The 20,955-nt window shown below is 48.7% G+C and overlaps 1 protein-coding gene across 5 annotated transcripts in view; it reads right to left on the bottom strand.

Moving 5' to 3' along the window:
* Window positions 1-20,955, bottom strand: part of POU2F3 (POU class 2 homeobox 3) — an 88,192-nt gene that overhangs the window by 19,339 nt on the left and 47,898 nt on the right. For all 5 annotated transcript variants that reach the window (XM_021062978.2, XM_021062979.2, XM_084976366.1 and 2 more), the window contains 6 exons: window positions 9,750-9,854; window positions 8,412-8,514; window positions 5,637-5,719; window positions 2,758-2,940; window positions 2,193-2,334; window positions 401-537 (listed from right to left, as the gene is read on the bottom strand). In XM_021062978.2, coding sequence (XP_020918637.2) covers window positions 401-537; window positions 2,193-2,334; window positions 2,758-2,940; window positions 5,637-5,719; window positions 8,412-8,514; window positions 9,750-9,854 — 753 coding nt within the window. The remainder of the gene's footprint in view (window positions 1-400; window positions 538-2,192; window positions 2,335-2,757; window positions 2,941-5,636; window positions 5,720-8,411; window positions 8,515-9,749; window positions 9,855-20,955) is intronic.

The raw sequence follows: 20,955 nt of genomic DNA, 5'->3' as shown, positions 1-20,955 counted from the left end.
CAGTGGGCATTTATTCTATTTGTAATTTGAAAAATACCAAACAATGCAATGAAAATAAAGGATTTATACACAATGCCATGCCCCTGCTCCCTTAACTAAACTGGGTACAGAGGTGCACTCTCTTCTGGGGCCCTATCCCAGTCTGTAAATCTCCCAGTGAGAGGGACAATGGGCCTCAAATAGAGGTCAGGACAAGGAGGGTCAGGGTGGCAGAAAGTTCCTGGAACCCAGCCTGTCACTCAGACACCTGGGGGCCTGGAGTGGGGGCGTGTCTCTGCTTTCAGACCCTTTCCCAGGGCAGGTGCATGGGGGCAAGGGGGTGGTGCCAAGGGGCCTGTGTGTGTCTGCTCACCCACCTGTGCAAGTCGGCCCACCCGCTCCCACCCAAGGATCCGCTCACATCTTGAAATCTCTTCTCCAGAGTCAGGCGGATGTTGGTCTCAATGCTGGTCCGCTTCTTCCTCTTCCTCCCGAACACCTCACTGAGGGTGGGGTAAGAGCTGGGGGTGCTCACTGAGGGGTCTGATGGCGAGGACTCTGGTGGGGGGTGGGTGAAAGAGCAGAGAAGACTCAGAGAAGGCAGCCAGTTCCGGCTCTGTCACAATGGACTTGAGGTCCAAGGACCCCTCCGGGTGGGTTCTGCCGTGGTGCTGTTGGGACCAGCCCCCGCCACCCCCCCGCAGGGGAACCAGAACAGACCAAGAATCCTGCTCCTCCTCGTTGTTCTGGGCAAAGGTCCTCCATGCCTCCCACGGCAGGGCCTCCAGTGTTTGCGGTCATGGTTCAGGGCCACCCAGACATCAGCGGCATGTGTGGGTGTGAGTGGGTGCAGGCAGAGCTCCTGCAAGTGACACTCAGGAGTCTGTCTTTTACAAGGAGGCCTGGATGGAAATCCCGAGTAAAACGGAGCTAAAAACGATGACGCTTGGTGGCGGAATGTGGGTGTTGAAGCCACTTCCTGTCAGTGTGAGTGTGGGAACTAAGGCTGTACGCTCCGCAGGCAGGGCTGTCCCTTAGGAGGGGGCATCACACTAGAAGTGATCTGCAAGGTCCTGCCCGAAGATCCTAAGACCCTCTGACCACCTCAGTCCAAAGGTGCCTAAGGGACAGGCTGTTGGGAGGAGCTTCCTCGCCCCCTCCCATGTTTCTATGGGGAGGGATTTCTGAGAAAGTCACACCCTTGGCTGCCCATCAGCCCTTTCCTCCCTCTCCTCGGTAACTGCAAACACGTGCCTGTCTATGGACTAGAGCCCAGCCCTGGCTCTGCTCCCCTCTCCACCCAGGCCAGTGGTTCTTAACCTGGGGTGATGCTGTATCACCACCACTCCCCCCAGGGATGGTTGGCAGTATCTGGAGACATTTTTGCATGTCTCAGTAGGGGGCGGGTGCTACTGGCCTCTCATGGGTAGAGACCAAGGATGCTGATAAATATGCTCCAATTAATTCACAGCACATCTGCCTGCAACAGAGTATTGTCTTGCCCAGGATGCTGATAGCGGCATGGTTGAGAAGTCCTGTCCCATGCTACTCTATGACACCACACTCCCTTTTTTTTTTTTTTCCCACACTCTTTCACTAATTATTCCAAACATTCTGCCCTTGACTTATACCCTAGACCTCCTGGAAAGTCAGTCTCCCTGTGTCCTCCTGACTAAATCCTCTTGCAAACCCGACTCCTACTGTAAGGCTTTCCCAACCTGTCTCGCTGGCAATAATTCCCTGCCCTCTGAAAACTTACTCAAGAATTAGCCAGATAAGGATCTCATGTTGTGCTTATTTCCTCCTCCTCCCAGCCCTGAGACACTAGAAAACCCACCTCCCAATCCCCCTGACCTAGACTTAGTCCAGGCAGCAATCTGGGTAAGTGCGTCTGCCCTGCAGACCCAATCTTTGTCTCTGGTGAGCTGTGCTGTGGGCGAGGCAGGTGGCTCTGGGGTAGGGAATGGAATGGGGCAAGTCTTCGTGGTCACAGACCTGAAGTCAAGTCCTTCATGGCTTGCTGGTAATGAAGCTAATGTTTTCATCTCTACTTGCCCGTCTCCTGTGTCTTATCTCTCCTTTGGCTCCACACTCAGGAGGAGAGGAAAGGGTGTTGCGTATCAACTGCCTGAAGCCCCAGCCCAGACCAGTTGCCAGCCCCCTCCCTGCAGATGCTCTAGAGCAGCATCCATTCTTGTGTTCCCAAGGCCTACCTGCATCGTTCAGCCACTTCTCCAGCAGTGGTTTGAGCTTGCACATGTTCTTGAAGCTCAGATTGAGGGCCTCAAATCTCGAGATGGTAGTCTGGCTGAAGTCATTGCCATACAGCTTTCCCATCGCCAGCCCCACGTCTCCCTGCGCGTGGGGGTGGAGAGGGAGGAGCTTGAGAGGCAGGCTCCTTCTCTCCTTCGTCCACATCCCCCACTGTTCTAGCACCTATCACACACCCACTGAACCTTCCAGCACCCGCCCACCACCTTGGCTCCCTTCAAGATTTTTTTCCCTCAAAGATGGAGAATTGGTTTCGTTCTCTCCATAGACTGAGCAGGCTGTGCCTATGGGCTTGCTCCTTGGCTGGCTCTCCTTCCTCTCCTCTCCACCAGCTATCCCCGGTTTCCCTACCGATGGCAACTGGGTCCTATGCTCGGGCAACACAGGCACACGATGGGTTTGCCCCAAACACAGTGAGCCTTAGATCACTCTTGAAACTGCCACTCTGGAAGCCCAGTCTCTACTCACTCAACCCGATTTCTTCCATCTCCTTGCCCCAAACCAAACCTGTGTGAAGCCCAGCTTAATGCGCCTCTGCTTGAAGGTCTTGGCAAACTTCTCCAGCTCCTCCAGGTCACTGGGCTCGTCAGCCCCTCCAGAGCTGGGAAGATGCTTGGACACTGGGAGATGCTGAGACGCTTCCAGATGAGGTTCTAAAGAGGATCCTGGCAGCCCTGGACGCCCAACTGCCTAGGAGGGGACACACACCAAACAGCTCCACAAGCAGGCCACAGATCAAATGACATTTTCTGATATTTTGTAACCAATAGGCTCACTCAGAGGATTAGATATGTTGGATTGCTATTATTTCAATGGTGTGGAAGTGGAAAGTAGAGTTTCTATGAAGGGACTGGCAAATAGCTAGAACTGCTGAGGCAGAAACAACAGGAGTGCAGGCTAGGGAGGTGGCCTTTCTGGGTTTTCATCTATGACTCAGTGTTTGACTCTGAGCAGGTAACTTCCTCCTTTTGGTTTTCCACCAAAAAGGGAGCTGGAAGGCTTGTTTGCAAAGCTCCCCTAAACAAATCTCAGAATGAGACAAGAAAAAGGTTGTTTCGCCTGTTCTTTTCCACAAAACCAAGTCACTGAGGTGTTCCACAGGCATTAATTGAAGATAACAGAGACCATCTGAGACTCATTACATTAATAAAATTGTCATAAAATTCCAAACTCTTGTGACGGCTATTTTACTTTCTAAACCATCATTTTCTTTGATGAGAGGATTTTGGTTTTTGCTTTAAAAAAAAAAAAAAAAAAAAAAAAAACAGAGGTATTCCAGTGCTATCTAAATGCACCCTGATCTCATTTGTGGTTGTCAGGAGACCTTCTTTCTTTAGTTTATTGTCATAGGAAAACAGACCCTGATACCTGGGGTCCTTGTTGTGCCCATTTGGGGTCAGGAGTAAATCCAACTCGTGTACAAAGAAGGGGCGGAACTCAGGGCTGATGGCCTAACGGGCACTGGGTCCAGTGCTCCCCGCGTGGATGATGTGGCCTGAGTCCACATCTTCCTTCTCCTCCCAGTTTACTCTTGGCCTAGACCGGGGGTAACTGTACTCTTCTCTTGCAAGATAATCAGGCTTCCCATTCAGGCAGCAGCCTTGCGATGACCAGAGAGAAGTCAGGAAGTCTTTTTCCCGCGGGAAGGTCTTTTAAGAGCAGGATGCTTTGAAACCATTAGAATTTGATCCTGTTCGGCATGGAAGGAGTGGTACAGAGCCGACCCTCAGGACACAGGCTCTGTCTTCTCCGCGTCTTCCTTTTCATGAATTCGTCTGTCCTTTCATGTGACAAACACCTATTGAGTTCTTTGCTAGACTGTTTCCCTCCCCGCTTCGCTTCTAACCAGGTGCCAGACTGCATTGATTCTACTCCCCCAGCTGCCCCTCCATCCGCTTCTCCTCTCTACCCTTACTGACGCGACCCTACCCTTTGCCCCTGCCCCAGGTGATCTTAACAGCCTTCTACAGGCTCTCCGTTTCAGTCTCACCCGGCTCTCATGTTATGACACGAGCGTTGATCTTGAGCTCTAAGATCTTTTCCAAGTCTAGGTCTGTGATGATGAGTCTGAGAGCAGTCAGGCAGAAGTCCAAAAGCTCAGGACTCGGGTGTCCCCATTCCTATGAGCCACTAGGTGGCAGCCTCCCCCTTCCAGAGGCCTTCAGTGGCCACTCTAGCCCTCTAAAGCCAGGGCCCTTCATGATCCATGGGGAGCTCTTAGCGCAGAGAAGGGACATTAAGATCTCTGCAGTCAGTGACAGAAGACAATGTGAGAAAAAGGATGCATGTGTGACTGGGTGTCTTTGCGGTGCTGTAGAACATTGACAAAACACTGTCAACCAGCTATAGTGGAAAAAATAAAAATCATAAAAAAAAGAAAATCTCTGCAGTCACTCCCAACTTTTGCACACATCCATCTCTGCAGAGCCATGTCACGCTGCTGCAGGTTATTAACTGCATGGGGGCACACAGATGCGGGAAGGCGTGGCAGCTACGATACAGCTTCTGCTGCTCTCCCCAAGCCAAGTCCCTGGACAAGGCTGCATCTGGCCAGAGAAGAGGTGCCTTTTTTCTAATGGGCAAACAGGTGCTGTGTGGCACCACAGCAGCTCTGCAAAGAGCCCTCTCGCAGACCTCCATCCTCCTGACCTGCACATGTGTCCACTGCAGGTGGGGAGGGGGGTTGGGTGTACGGGAGGAGGGGTGCGGTGTGAGGAGGCAGTCTCAAAGCCTGCTTCTTAAGAGAGGCTCCCTCCACCCCAACAAAAGGGAAGAAAAAGGAATAAAGAAAGAAAGAAAAACAGGAGTTCCTCTGTGGCTCAGGGAATTAAGGACCCAGTATTGTCACTGTAGCAGCTTGGGTTGCTGATGTGGTGAGGGTTCCACTCCTGGCCCAGGAACTTCCACATGCTGCAAGAGTGGCCAAAAAGAAGAAAAAAGAAAAAGAGAAAAAAGAAAGAAAGAAAGAAAAAGAAAGAGAGAGGCCCAGAGGTGAGAAATACTGGCTGTGTGTTCTCAGGACATCAGGCCTGTGGGACTCTGGTCTGCCCCTTGGGGTGGTCACCTTGGCATCCCTGGAAAGTTAGCTGACCCCTGGCTCTAAGAGTGATGCTAGGGCCTAATGGGGCTGGAGTACCTGCGTTACAGAGCAGCCTAGCCCGGGAGCCGGAATCTCTGGGTTCTAATTCTGGCTCCAGTGATACTGAGTCCATCGTTTCCCTGGCTATGGCTTGAAGTTCCCCAAGTGCCAAAAGGGATAATCCCCCTGCTCTCCCGTCTTCCCAGAGGGCTAAGTGCACCATCAAGGGGGTGGGAAAAACCACGGAGCTTAATCCTGCCGGGAGCTGAGATGTTCCTAGAGGAGAAGAGAAGACTGGGGTGTTTACCTGGGATGCCAGGCCAGGCCCCGTCTGCGGGAGGAGGAGGGAGCTTTGTTGCTGTGGAAAGGGGAGAAGATTTGGCTGCAGACCTGGGTGAAAGGGGAGGAACAAAGAAACAACAAATAAAATCCAGGCCAGCTGAAAGACATGCTCTACGGCTTTGGAACCAGGATAACTGTCTCCACCCCCTGCTACCTAACCAGGTCCCTCCGACCCACCTCCAGCCCTGTGGAGAGGCTCCCACAGGCGCTGTCAGGATTGCCACACGCAGGTGGAGGCGAATCAGACACAGGGAGAAGCAGATGTAAACAGCAGTCCCCAAACCAGTCCTGCTTGCCTGCCCGCCTGCAGTGGTGCAAAGGCAACCTGCCGTGGGAACTGATAACCAGGGCTGAAGCAATCCAAGAGGAGATGTGCAGTGACTACTAAGATTTCCAGCTGGAGCGGAGGGTTTCCGTTTTGCCCACAGAAGTAGCAGCATGGCTATACAGGCTGCACCAAACCTGCAAAGGTGTCAGGGCGAGGGAATGGTGCCACACAGTCCAGAGGGCAGCAGACAATTGCCAGGGGCTCTTGGCAGGACCTGGACGTTTATCCTTAGGAGGGAGGGCTGGGAGGGAAGAAAGGGGCCAAGACTCTGGAAATGATCTGGACTACACCTGCTCATTGCTCTGCCTGAGGACTGCTTTCTCCTTCCCTCTCCAGGAAAATCGTCCAGGAAGGGCTCTGCCTGGTTGGTGGTCATGACAATGGCCCCTGTCTAGAAAGAGCCATAGCCAGGAACTATCACTCTCATTGTGGGAATGAGGCCATTCAACTAGCAAAGCACCTAATGGACGGGTCACCCCCAATCCCTGGGCACAGAGCAGAACTCTGGTGTCCCTGCTGTCTCTAAGCTGTTCAGGGTCATTGATATGCAGCATCCACTGATGCTAACTGTTATGCTCCTCAGTTTAAAACAGCCAGGGCTTAATTTTCCCTTATTATTAAAATACATGGGCAAGGAAATTCTTATAAGGAGCCCTGTATTGGAAGTCAGAGGCTTGAGTACTAATAGTAACCTAAATTCACATTATATTTTAAAATGGACAAAGCCTTTTCACACGCATTATTTCCACTAATTATCGATAATCTTGTGAGGTAGCTTTTTACTCTGATTCCATTTTTAGGGAGGAGAAAACTGAAATTCAGAAAAATTGGGTAAGTTTCTCGAAGACACACAGCTAGTAAGTGAATTTTTTAACTGATGAGTTTTTCATTTTTCTGTTTTTAAAAAATGGCCATACCTCTGGTCTGTAGGAGTTCCCCAGCCAGGGGCTGAATCTGAGCCGCAGCTGCAACTTAATGTGGTGGCTGCAGCAACGCCAGGTCCTTTAACTCACTGCGCTGGGCCAGGGATAGAACTCATGCCTCCGCAGCTACCTGAGCTCCAGGGTCGGATTCTTAATCCACTGTGCCACAGCAGGAACTCTACTAATGAGTTTTTCTAACTCCAAATACTAAACTATTTCCTCCTCCCACGTCATATACTGACCTTACTGGTTATACGCCTGAGCCAGTTTCACAATACCACCTTCCAAAAAGATAGATTTATGGAGTTCCTGTCGTGTTGCAGTGGTTAACGAATCCGACTAGGAACCATGAGGTTGCGGGTTCGAATCCCTGGCCTCACTCAGTGGGTTAAGGATCCGGCATTGCCGTGAGCTGTGGTGTAGGTTGCAGACGCAGCTCAGATCGGCTCTGGAGAAGACTGGTGGCTATAGCTCTGAATAGACTCCTAGTCTGGGAACCTCCATATGCTGTGGGTGCAGCCCTAGAAAATACAAAAAAAAAAAAAAAAAAAAAAAAAAAAGATAGAATTAACTGTTATCTCCCCTTTCCTATTCCAGGAGTATGATATACATTGTTTAGCTAACAAATTTTTATAGGCTGATGTATTCTCATTCATCATCATAACACTCTGAGATGACTTGGCAACTAAGAAGAGCTATAATCTGGGCAGGTGCTAAGGACAGAAGGGAGAGCCGAATTTTGTTTGGATTCTGGATTTCCAAAGCTTCTCCTTGGGATTTGTACAGTGGAAGGAGCTTACGCTTCCTCCATCACTTCCAGCCCTAGTTGGTGGAAATGGGAAGGGGAGAAGCAGCATAGTGCAACGCCGAGCACATGGATTTCCGACAGACTGTTGTGGAGCTTTTGCCAGAAATAATGTGATGACCTACCACATAAGATTATTTTGAAAGATGTCAGGAAAATCACTCCACAGAGCTCCTGGCATATCAGACTCAAAAATGTTGGCTGCTTTTGTGAATATTCTAATCTGTTTGCCCTTGGCCAAAGAGAAGTTCTCTCCAAGTGACTTCCCTGCCAAAGAAAACCTGGAAATGCTCTCTGTGGCCTGTGGGTGGCACTGCTGCTCTACCCAAATGGCACTGCTGCTCTGCTTCGGGCGGGGCTGGGGGGGTTAAGTCTAAATCCCCATGCCTGTCCTGGGGAGATTTCCAAGGAAGTGGGACTTGTCTGGACTGCATTTCCCAAGGATCCCCTCCTTCCTTGTTCTGCCCCAGCTCCTACCACGCTTGCACCTTAACTGCCATGAAATTGAGGAGGATGGGAGAGGGACGCAGAGAGGGAGACTCAGGTCCCTTTCTCGAGGCCTGAGGTGGATAAGCCTCTCTTAACGCCAGAGGCAAGCCCCTGGCCCACACTCCACTCGGGGGTCCCAGCAGAAGCAGCCCTTTACCGCACCCAGTCTGTGCAGAAACCCCCCAGGGTTCTCACCTTGCTGCCCAGGCTGGGTCTGAGATAGCAGGAACTGGGAGACAGACTGGAGGTGTCCGGGAACCAGCACGAGCTGCTGGAGCGGATGGAGTGAAGCCATGTCCTATGTGGGGAGACACATGAATCACAGAATTTATGAGCTGGGAGTGTGGGCTCCATCTGCCTGCTGCCCATCTGTCCCGTGGGGACCTTGCCCTATGCCTCTGAGTGTCCCTGTGTCTGGTACATAGTGGCTGCCCCATGGATGCTGGTGTTGTTACAGCTCTTGCACTCAGCCAGTCTGTGCCTTGCAACCTGTTGTTACTTAACACCTGCCTTGTTATTTAACTTTTCTCTGTGTCAGTCCTGTCGCCAGCTATACTGGGAATGCCCTGAGAGTACAGGCTGTGGGTATGAGCCATCTCTGAGGAGTTTATCCTAGAAATGACATGCAATCCCAATTTCCCAGTTAAAAAAAAACAAAAAAAAAAAACTCATGCCACTCGATTATGCTACAAGCTATGTCTTGGCCATTTCCTGGGCCTGAATTATCCTGGAGGAAGGCACACATGATTCGTTCTTAATAAAACCAATACGATTAAAAAGAAAATCCATTTCCCCTGGGCCCCCTCCCACAATCCCCCCAAAGGGAAATACCATTCCCAGTACTTGGGGGATCTGTGAGGCCTCTGTGCTCCAAACCCCCAGGGTTCTGTGACCACCCCCCACCCCCCCGCCTGAGGACTGAGTTTAGGTCTGTGCATGAAGAAAAGACGTGGTAAACCCTTGCTGAATAAAGAGGTGAAGAAATGACTGCACATTCTAGTCTTCAAGATTTCTGGGGAGGGGAGGCTCTTTCTTCCCAGGATAATCCAGACCAAGAAAGGGGGTCGCCTTGTGTACACCCGCCCTCTCAGACACCTGTCATCATAGTTTCATAGGTGCCTTTTTATTCCCCCACCAGCACTCTGTTCTAGGCTGGCAAAACCTTGGGGCCACTGGCAACAGACATGCTCTGTGACTGTAGCAGCCACTGTCATCATCACAGGGCTCTCCTGAACGTGCCTGGCAAACCCCAGCCCCACAGCTGCTAGCTCCACTGTTCCGGTAAGTTTGGCTCCTTTTTCTCCCAGGGAGGCAGAGCCCTGCCTCTTCACGTCACTAGCCAGGCTTCGTCTTGAAGAGGATTGTTCTGTACCACCCCCCCCGCCCACCACTACAGGCCTCCATTCCCCATGGGAGGTTCTTTAGCCCAGTGTAGACCTGCTGAGCACAGGTCGAGGGGTCAAGCCTCTTGCAGGAGGCTTGACTGAAACTCACGGTCCCACTGAGAACATCCCGACATGGGCTGGCATTTACCCCAGACATCTGGTTTCCAGGCATCATGGCAGGTCCTTGACTCAGGTGGCATGGCCGATGCGAGAGGGTCTGCTGCAGGGAATCACTGAGTTCCTCGGTTTTTATCTGGACGTGGAGGCGGGGGGGAGAGAGAGCATAAGTTCTGGGCCTCCCCAGGCTGACAGAAGTGGAAACTCAGAGAAGATCAGGGCAGAAGATGAGTGACAAGCCTGCAGAGTAAAAGAATGAGTGCTGGGTGCCTCCTGCGCTGCAGCTTGATTCTCCTGCCTGCATGGAACCACCCTCCAGATGGGAAATCTACCTGGATTGATCATTCCTGAATATCATTCTGGGGCCTGGGCTGGTACCTAGTGCAAGATATGCTCTTCCTCATCGAAATTCCACAAAAGAGGGAATTTCTGTAGTGACTTTAAACATTTAAAGTTCCAGTCGTGGCTCAGTGGTTAACGAATTCGACTTAACAGCATCCATGAGGACATGGGTTCAATCCCTGGCCTCGCTCAGTGGGTTAGGGATCTGGCATTTCCATGAGCTATGGTATAGGTCATAGACACGGCTCACATCCTGCATTGCTGTAGCTGTGGTGTAGTCGAACTACAGCTCCAGTTCGACTCCTAGCTTGGGAACCTCCATATGCCACTGGTGTGGCCCTAAAAGACAAAAAGACAAGACAACAACAACAACAACAAAAAAAAAAAAACATTTATTTGAAAGTTTTCTTGGGTGGGCAGTATGTTAGAATTTCTTTTAGGAGGAGTTCCCGTCGTGGCGCAGTGGTTAATGAATCAGACTAGGAACCATGAGGTTGCAAGTTCGGTCCCTGCCCTTGCTCAGTGGGTTAAGGATCCGGCGTTGCCGTGAGCTGTGGTGTAGGTTGCAGACGTGGCTCGGATCCCACGTTGCTGTGGCTCTGGCATAGGCCGGAGGCTACAGCTCCGATTTGACTCCTAGCCTGGGAACCTCCATGTGCCGTGGGAGCGGCCCAAGAAATAGCAACAAAAAAAGAATTTCTTTTAGGAAATGATGGTGACCCTAAATGGTATTTCTTAAACTCCCTACTTCACACACACACACACACACGCCTTTACCAATATCCCTTACATTCTTCCCCCCCCCCTCGGTCCACATAATCTCAAGGTCTAGGAACCAGCTTCCCCGCCATGCCCCCTTGTTTTCCACACTCCTCTGTCCTCTGCCTGCTGAGCTGCCTTTGCAGCTGGCCTCTTTGCCCATGTGACGTGGGTGACGGTCCTAGCCTGTCTGCCTACAGGCAGGGACATGTCTCCCTCACAGTCACTGCTGTAGTTGCAGCCTGAGGGGCCTATGGTGGTTTCCAAACTCTCTCCAGCCTTTACCACCCTTCAGTGACAACACCAACCACCCACCTGTGGGTTTGCCAGGTGTCCAAGGGCAGGGCAGGAAGAACGACTTGTGCCCAGCCCTCCACCCATCTGGAGAACAACTACCCTCTTGCAGCTTTTCAGGAAGTCCACTGGGGGGGGGGGGTGCAGTGTATGCAAGTGACTTTGAATTCATATGATATGGCAGGGAGCATGGGATCTGGACCACACCTTATAAAAGACATTGGGGGGCCCTCTGTTGGAAACGTTTGGCCACAGGGACCCTGGTTTAAACCACTTTCTTGGTCTATACTGGGAATGTCACGGACATCTGGACTCTTTCTTCTCTGCATTAGTTTAACCCCAGTTAAACATTCAGACTGAGCACAGTGCCACTTGTGCTTAACTGCTGTGGGAAAATGGTGCTTTGGATCACTGAAGGAAGAGTTCCCTTTGGTCGGAGTTAGGAAGGTCTTGTTGAGTGACATTAGGGAGGGAACTCATATCCTAATATGGTACCTGTACCAAGTGGGAACCCAATGCACGTTAACTGGATAAAAGAGAAACAGACTCCCTCTCTCCATCTCCCAGTGGAAAACAGCAAGGAAAATATTAACCTGGGAGCTTGAACTTGTTTCTAGTCCTAACTCTGACTCTAACTTAATATATAACCTTGAGCGATCATTTCATCTCTATGAGACTTGGTTTCCCCATCTGTTACATGCTTCTACTGATTTTCCTCTCTTTCAGAGAGAAATGGAATTATTGATTCCAATTCCATGGTACACTGGCAGACTTGGCTAATCTGGTGTTCTTAGATGAAGCAGATCTAAACAGCACCAGGAAGTTCTGGTTGCACGAGAATTAGTAAGAGGATACTACATTTAGGGACAGTCTTTACAAATCATTCCTCTCTTACCTACGGAGATTATTCTGGAAACTTGGAAGCAAAGAGGAGGAAGGGACAGTGACCAGAAGTAGTGTGGTGAGGGACAGAGAGTTAGATGTCTTGAGAACTCCGAAGGCATTGACCCCCAGCGAGTGGTCTCCAGCATAGCCCTCTTCCCCACCCCCAGTGCCCTTCAGCTCTCCACACCCACGCTTGGCAGCTCCATCTAAGAAGCTCTGGTGTCCTAGTTCTTCTCCCAGAAATTAGTTTTCACATCCTAGATTCCGGGGAAACATTTGTTAGCAGGTTTTAAAAAGCTCGAAATAGATGATACTTATTTCAAATAGTACCACCAATTGCACCACCAATCTTAAGGTTTGCTCCGAGAGGAGATTTCACCTAAGCAGAGCCTTTCTGGCCAGCCTCCCTTCCCCACATCTCCCTTCGGGAGCCCCTTCCGGCTCCCCGCGTCCTTTGTCCCCCAGTGGGGATAGGTGAGGCAGGATGGAGGAAGGGGGACAGAGGGAGAACATGGAAAATTGGAACTCGAAGCGAAGCGCGCTGGTGGAACCTCCGCAGGCAGCTTGGCCTGGCTCCAGCTCAGAGGCAAGTGGCAAGGCTCCTTTGTAGACTCATTATGCGCAATGGAGAGATAAGGAGCACAGCTATGACAGAGCTTGAAAACATGTGCTTTGCCTCCAACCTGGGTGCTATCTGTTAGAATCAGTGCCAGGTCTTCCTGCAACACTTAATTTCAGAAACCAGCACCATCATAAAAGAAAGCTCACCCTTTCATCTGCTTCCTGGATCAATTGCCCCCCAAGCCCTTTCAGCAGCCCTGCCGACCTCTGGGTTCTGAAAATGAGGTGCCTGATGGCAAAGAATTGCTCTGAGTGTTAGTCCAAGGTGTTCTGACAGTTCTGCGGGTTACTCTTCTGAGCTTTTTAATTTTTTTACTTAATTTTTTTTGCTTTCTCAACCTCTTACTCTTTCTTTTTTCATAATTCATTGCCCCTTGGGTGTGAGCCGTTGCCAAAGAAGACCGTCCTGAACAGACCACTCTGAAAGACAATACAGCAGGAGACTTTTTCCATGACAAGATCTGATGTCTCTGCTTTGGTCACTGGGTCTCGGAAAGAGCAGAGCTGGACTTGGAAGCCACACTGCCTCTGCCACACTTGGACAATGCTCTGAGAGTGCAGGGTCTAAGAAACTAAGAAATGAAGAAAGTCCCTTCCAAATCCAAAAATCCCTTTCATGGCTGTCAAATGGAAAAGACTGGAGCCTTTCCAGGCAACTGGGTGTTGGCTGTGGATGGAGAAGATGAGATAGAGAGGCTTCTGTTGGATCCCACTGACTTCTAATGTGAGGACCGGAGGCAAATTGGATGAAAACCCATTTCCTCCATACTTGTGAAAACCCAACGAAACCCACAGCCTGCCTGGAATGGTGAAGCTCGTCTCCAGGGTCCCTTTGGCACTTCTCATGCAAGAGGACTACTTCTCAAGGCCCTGTTTGAGATGGACTAATCCCCAGGACCTGGGCCACCAGAGAGGGCTCTGCCGGGTCACAGCCATCGGGTATCCTGTCCATCTACTAGACCCGGTTTGTTAGTTTGGGATCTTCTCCACCCACTGTGCTGTGCAAAAGTACTACACTGAGTCTTGGGTACTGACCAAGGAGGTAAAAAGGTATCAAGGGTGGTTATCTTTTCAATCCCAGCGAACTCCCTGACATCGCCTACTTTAAAAAGCAATAGCCTCATTCTGAAAAGAGAGAGCCCCCTCTGAGATACTGGAAACCCTTCATACATTCCTTACGTGGCTTCATCTCCTAGCCAGGAGGCTGGGGACAAGTGTTCATCTTCCCATCTCATAGAGACCAGGAGTGCTTCAGAGATGAGTGTAAAGTTACATAACAAGATGTTGGCAAATCCCAGATAAGGGGATGGTGCTCTGACCCTCCCCTGGCGCTCTTTCTACAAAACAATACTACAAACATCCCAGGGATGGAAGCAAGAACAGACGACACGTGATGGGGAAAGCGATGTTCTGGGCCCCCCACACACTTGGACCTCCTTATTAACCATCTGTTTGAGGTCATGCGGTGGGGCATGGGGGGGGCTAGGGGACTCGGCCCCAGCCCCCTCCCCATGACATTTCACACGGCCCTCTCTCGGGGTGGGGGGAATGAGACCAACACTAATGAATATATCACTGGCGATGAAAATGATCAAAGCTGTAGTTCCAGTTGCATAACTCGTTTGTGGAAAGTGTTTCATAAACATTTCACAAGAAGGAGAATTTCAAAGCGTGAACATCTCCCAACCTGCCTTCAGTTACAGGCAAGATTTTTTTTTTCTTTCTCTCCCCCTTCTATACTTCTCCCCAGCAGTGAGGAAGAGTTTTTGTTTTGTAACTGATCTATAAAGGGTTGGCAAATGTGTTGCTCATGAAAAGATCCTAAAAACATATTCCAAGAGGAGGAATGGGGCTGGCAGGTAACTCATTTCAGGTGAACAAGCCAGAGAGTCTCCTAAGAGATGCTGGCTGTATTTTCACTTTGGGGGACACTCCTTTCTCCAAGGCTCTTGTCTGCTCCCCATGAGTCCAAGGCTCTGCCTCTTTGGGTGCCTCTGGGAAGTGCCTCCGTCCATTCCCCAGTCTCTAGTCAGACTGAGGACAAACCAGCCTAGCCACACCTTTGCCCACGCATGCTGGGATCTTCTTCCTGACAGCATCCAACTTCTAGACAAAGGAGTGATGGAAGGGAGGAGACATGGGGCCCTTTAAGAAACATACGGTTCCTCAGGGGGCTGGGGCCACTTGGAGTTGCTTCTTCTTAAAGCTTCCCAAAGAATCATCTTTGTTTTTCTTGCTTGTACCTACTCTGTAAATGTAACAAGCTTATCGGTAATGTTATTTAGTATTTTGGCATCAGTTCTTGGGACACAGCACTGCTGGTGCTGACGTATGTCTGAAAAACCCCATCATTTTAAGTCCATAAAAGTTTTCTTCTCCCTCTGCAGATAGATCCAGGCCTTCAAGTTTAAAAACTCTGGGAAGGGGCTGTGCTTTCTTTGCAGGCACATCCTCAGGGATATTTTTGGTGCCCAGGACTTGAACAGCTTTAACCACTGTATTACCCCATAGCCCTCCTGAGACACTAGCAGTGTCCGCTTCCAGTGAGGCGCTGGATTGATAAGAGTGCTCTCTTTTGACCCTGATCTCTTTTGAATCAGTCTTCTGGTTCTCTGGTTGCCTACTTGATGGACAAGAGCACAGAGCCAGCCACTCTAGTTCTTTGGCTGGGCAGGAGAACCACAGAGAACAACTGAATCGCCCACATAGATGGTTGTTCTGTCCCCCAAAAGTGGAATGGCAGGAGGTAGAGATGGGGTGAGGCAGGGGAAGAACTGCTGGGCACGGTCTCTGAGTCACACTCTGAAAACTGTTTGCCAGTGGCTACTCCTGGGAATTGTCTGTTGTGTGAATGCTGGCTGTTGTCACACTGGGTTCTTCTGCACACACCAGGGCTGCCTACTACAGATGGACTTTTTTTTTTTTTTTTTTTTTTTTTTTTGTCTTTTTGCCATTTCTTGGGCCGCTCCTGCGGCATATGGAGGTTCCCAGGCTAGGGGTCGAATCGGAGCTGTAGCTGCCGGCCTGCGCCAGAGCCACAGCAATGCAGGATCCGAGCCATGTCTGCAACCTACACCACAGCTCACGGCAACACCGGAACTTTGACCCACTGAGCAAGGGCAGGGACTGAACCCGCAACCTCATGGTTCCTAGTCAGATTCGTTAACCACTGCGCCACGATGGGAACTCCCAGATGGACTTTGCTATCCTTTTCCGAGCAAAGACACATTGGGTGGGGGGGAGGGGAGAAAGAGATCCAGGAAACAAGCATGAGACTCAGAATCAATCAGGAGGCCTGACTTGGGGCTCCGTCCTCGCCTCTAAAGACCTGCATGACCTAATGTTTAGTTACTTCACCCATCTCTCTAGGCTTAGATTATGCCTCCACAAAAGGAGGAAAATAGACTAGAAGGAATCTTCTTAAGAAATTTATAATGAATAAAAGAGAGAGTGGGCATTGACTTGTACGCATTTAAGTATTACTAGGCCCATTTTGCACATGAAAAGATTGAGCCCTGGAAAAGTTAAAAGTTACATGACTAGTAAATAATAGATCTGAGATTTCAGTATGAGTCTATCTGATTCCACAGGTCTTCTACATAAACCAGACTACTGTGTGTGATCAAGTCACAGACTCATAGACTTTCAAGGTAGCTTTAGTGCAGATCGTGCCAGGTACATGGCAGGCATTCAACACACGCTGATGCCCTTCTTTCTCCATCAGAACTGGAAGGAACTGTAGATACCACCTGGTTCAAGTGGCTCATTTTACAGTTATGATTCCTGAAGTCCAGAGAGGAGAAATCACCTGCTCGAGGCAACAGAGCTAGAGTTGTACCCAAGCTGGGCCTGGAGGCCAAGCCAGGGCTCTCAAGGACAGGTCTCCTAACCTCCTCTCCTCTCCTCCCCCCGTATTTGGCCTACTCCACTGTACTGCGGCACGGCTCTATCTTCTGTTTCTATCACTCTGATGTTGTTGCCTCTTCAGGCTCCTGTAGTAAACCTAATCCACTGCTCTAGGAAGATTTAATCTCAGTCCTGATTCAGAGTGCTCCGTCAGTGCACAGGGTAAAGTTTAGATACAGATAAAGCACACACCTTCTTTTTTTTTTTTTTTTTTGTCTTTTGTCTTTTTTGTTGTTGTTGTTGTTGTTATTGTTGCTATTTCTTGGGCCGCTCCCGCGGCATATGGAGGTTCCCAGGCTAGGGGTTGAGTCAGAGCTGTAGCCACCGGCCTATGCCAGAGCCACAGCAACGCGGGATCCGAGCCGCGTCTGCAACCTACACCACAGCTCACGGCAACGCCGGATCGTTAACCCACTGAGCAAGGGCAGGGATCGAACCCGCAACCTCATGGTTCCTAGTCGGATTCGTTAACCACTGCGCCACGACGGGAACTCCAAGCACACACCTTCTTGATATGTGACCTAATACACTTGGTCTGGGAACCAGCATTCTTTATTCCCTTGACTCTCACACATATAATTAACTCCAGGGGCTTAACATTTGCTCTTTCTCTCCCTCATCATGAGAGGCAGAGAGGGGAAAGGGAAGCCTCAGCCCTGCCTGGAAATCCCCACGCCAGTGAACATTTTACTTTGGGGTCCAAGGGAGACTAATGAGAGGAAGGACAGGTGTGCCCTGCTCGTCCTGGGGACACACACACACACAGAGTCAACTTGTGGTTGTGAAGCACTACAGAGATTAGTGCCAAGGGGATCAGCCCAAGAAAGAGAAAAAGTAATTTTTTTTTTTTTTTTTTGCCATGCCTGTGGCATGCAGAAGTTCCCAGGCCAGGGATCGAACCTGTGCCACAGCAGTGCCAATGCTAAATCCTTAACTGCTAGGCCACCAGGAAACTCCGAGAAAAAGCAATGTTTTCAAAGCATGGTAGAGATTACAACCGTCAAACATATTGTCATTTACTCTTCATGATAATTCAGTGAGGTAAATAATATTATCCAACCATTTTTACAGAGTAGGAACCAAGACTCAGAGGATTCACTGAGTCAGGAAGGGCAGAGCCTGACTTTCTCTTTGGGTCTGTGGCCTCCAGGTTCTCCATCTTTTGCCTATACCAGTCTGTAAGGCAGCCCCATTTGTTCCCACCCAGAATTTCCCACCCAAAAAGGAGCATGTTGACCTCTGCCTCTGCGCCTCTGTGGTTTTCACGTGGGCTGCACACTTGGTAAAAACATTCCCACAAGTGTACCTGGGACTTTTACATGTATGTGGGGCCAATGGAGTTACTAAAAGTAAACTTGCAATACGTCTGAATGGGATTCTCATTGGCATTTGGTAACTGCCTATGACCCTGAGGCCTGTCTCTGAAAGCCTGGGCTTTGGCTATACATGCAAGTAAATGGCTTTCCCTGGTAACTTTCATCTTTGAGAACAGTCTTCTAAGTAAGGTTGAGGTCCTTGTCTCCTATATTCTTGGGGCACCCCAAATTAAATGAGGCACACTAAGTCTACTCCAGTAGTGGTGGAGTACAGTCTTCCATGTGGCAGGCCTTAAACGGAGGTTTTCCTGCCCCATAAAGGCCCTCTCCCCAGTTTAGTGCAATAAGCATTTAGTGTACCCCTATTGTATACTAAGAGGAACTAGGACACAGAGATGAACAGGGACCTCCCAGATTAACTGGGAGACGGCAAGTAAGTACAGGGCAGAATTTATAGCACCAAGAAGGCAGTGCAGTGGTCTCATGGAAGGGTCGTAATTTGCTTTTTTAGGGCAGAGGAGAGCTAGAGAAAGGGGAACGGGGTAGGAAGGCTCCACAGAAGAGAAGTCCCTCTGATGAGCTCTGAAGAATGAAGCGGGGTTCACTGGGAAAAGGTAAGGAAGGGCATGCCAGGAAGAGAAAGCAGCTTATCCACAGACGGCGAAACGGGGCTTCACGTTCAGGGAAAAAAGCAATTCAGTGCAGAGTGCTGCAGCAGTGTGGGGCGCGAGAGGCCTGGGCAAGCAGCCAGGTCTGATGGCAGAGGCCCTGTGGGTCACGCAAAGGAGCTGAGGCTGGACTCAGGGGCAAAGTATAACTGGAGTAAAGGGCAGTGACAGGGTGAGATTTGCATTTAGTTAGACGATGCTAACTGTTGTGAGGGATATGGATTTGAAGAGAGGACAACCGAACACAGGGCAAGTAGTTAAAACGCTGTTTATTGCAATCGTCTAGGAAAGATCTGATGGGGACATGCCCAAGGCCAAAACAGCAAGAACGGAGAGGAGGAGACAGAATGACAAGTTCTGGGGACAAAAAAGTGTATTTCCACCCCTAAAGGTTTATACTTTATAACAAAAGACTATTTCAGGAATTCTCTGTGAATGCCTGCAGGACTCAAAGAACTAACACAGAACAATTTCTGAAAGACCATAACGAATCCCATTGCTAATAACAGATGGAGTGGAAGGTATTTGGGATTCTAGAAGGTATGCACTTTCTAAGTCAAATATTTCTGCAATTTCTGTTCAACTCTTTGAAGGCAATTATTAATTATAAATTAAAAAATAAGATTAAGAACATTAAACACTCAAACTTTCATAAATCCGTGTAGAAGTTTTTAGTGTATGAGGTATTGAAGTTACTTATAGTTTCCTACTTTCACCTGGTAAAAGAGAGTCTTGAGAGGTGTAGGAGCGCACTATCTAAATAACACATATATGCAGATGTGTGTGTTATGTCTGTATTTTTTAAAGCAGTGATGAGACATCCATCTCCTTCTCCCACCACATTTTTTTTTAATCTTTTTAGGGCCACACCTGTGGCATATAGAGGTTCCCAGGCTAGGGGTATAATTGGAGCTATAGCCACCAGCCTATGCTACAGCCACAGCAATGCCAGATCCGAGCCGCATCTGCGACCTACATCACAGCTCACGGCAACACCAGATCCTTAACCCACCGAGCGAGGCCAGGGATTGAACCTGCAACCTCATGGTTCCTAGTCGGATTCATTTCCACTGTGCCACGACGGGAACTCTGCCCACCATATCTTGAGTCATTGTCTCCCAGCAGGGAGACACTCACTTGTACCTTTCCATGATGTTCTACAGTTTACAAAGCACTTTCAAACATATCATTGTGGTTGATTTTCAGAATATTCCCATGAGACTGAAAAGGCAGGTGATGCTATTCCTGTCTTACTGTTGAGGAAAACAAGGTTCATGAACAGCAAGTGATTTATCCAAGATACATGGCTGGCTGGCAGAAGAACTCTGATTTGAACTCAAGTTATCTGATTGAAAATTCAACATGTCTTTCAAATTCCTAAGCTTTTCTGAGGAAGTCTTCCCAAATAAGTGGGTTTTCAGTCACCGAAACCTATCTCTTGCAGCTCCAAAGCCTTTATATCAGCTTTGGATAGATATTTATTGGTTTCATTTTTGAAGGTATTGTGTATTATATATATCTCTACTTTCCCTTAAAGAGTACCTGACAAAGATATTGCAATAAAGAAAATCACAGGCCAGTATTATGATGAACCTAGATGAAAATATCCTCAACAAGACATTAGCAAAACAAGTCCAACAATACATTAAAAGGATCATACACCATGATCAAGGGGGATTAATCCCAGGGATGCAAGGATGGTTCAATATTGCACAAATCAGTGTGATACATCACATTAACAAACTAAAGAATAAAAAAATATAATCATCCTAATAGACACAGAAAAAGCTTTTGGCAAAAGTCAATATCAATTCATGATAAACTCTCCACAAAGTGGGTATAGAGGGAACATAACATAATAAAGGCCCATATTTAACAAGTCCACAGATAACATTACACTCAATGGTAAAAAGCTGAAAGCATTTCCTCTAAGATTAGGAACAAAACAAGGGAAGGGTGCCATTCTTACCACTTTTATTTGACATAGTATTGGAAGTCCTAGCCACAGCAACCATACAAGAAAAAAATGAGATATCCAAATTGGAAAGGAAGAAGGAAAATCAATACCATTTGCAGATGACATGATACTATACATTGAAAATCCTAAACACACCACCAAAACTACTAAAGCTCATTAATGACTTTGGTAAAGTCATTAATGGTAAAGTGGCAGGATACAAAATTAATATACAGAAATCTGCTGCATTTCTATACACTAAAAACAACATATCAGAAAGAGAAATGAAAATCATCCTATTTAAAACTGCACCACAAAGAATCAAATGCCTAGGAATAATCTAAGGAGGTAAAAGGCATGTAGTTAGAAAATTATAAGACACTGATGAAAGAAATTGAAGATGACACAAACAGATGGAAAGATATATCATGTTCATGGATTAGAAGAACTAATACTGTTGAAATGATCAAGGCGATCTATAAATTCAAT

The sequence above is a fragment of the Sus scrofa genome, chromosome 9 (assembly GCF_054392235.1).
Source record: "Sus scrofa isolate SSC_HxYL_T2T_F1_AM1 chromosome 9, Sscrofa_HxYL_maternal_Yorkshire_Landrace_v2.0, whole genome shotgun sequence".
Lineage (NCBI taxonomy): Eukaryota > Metazoa > Chordata > Mammalia > Artiodactyla > Suidae > Sus > Sus scrofa.
Note: the sequence above shows the minus strand (reverse complement) of the source record. Positions and strands in the feature narration are given on the sequence as shown.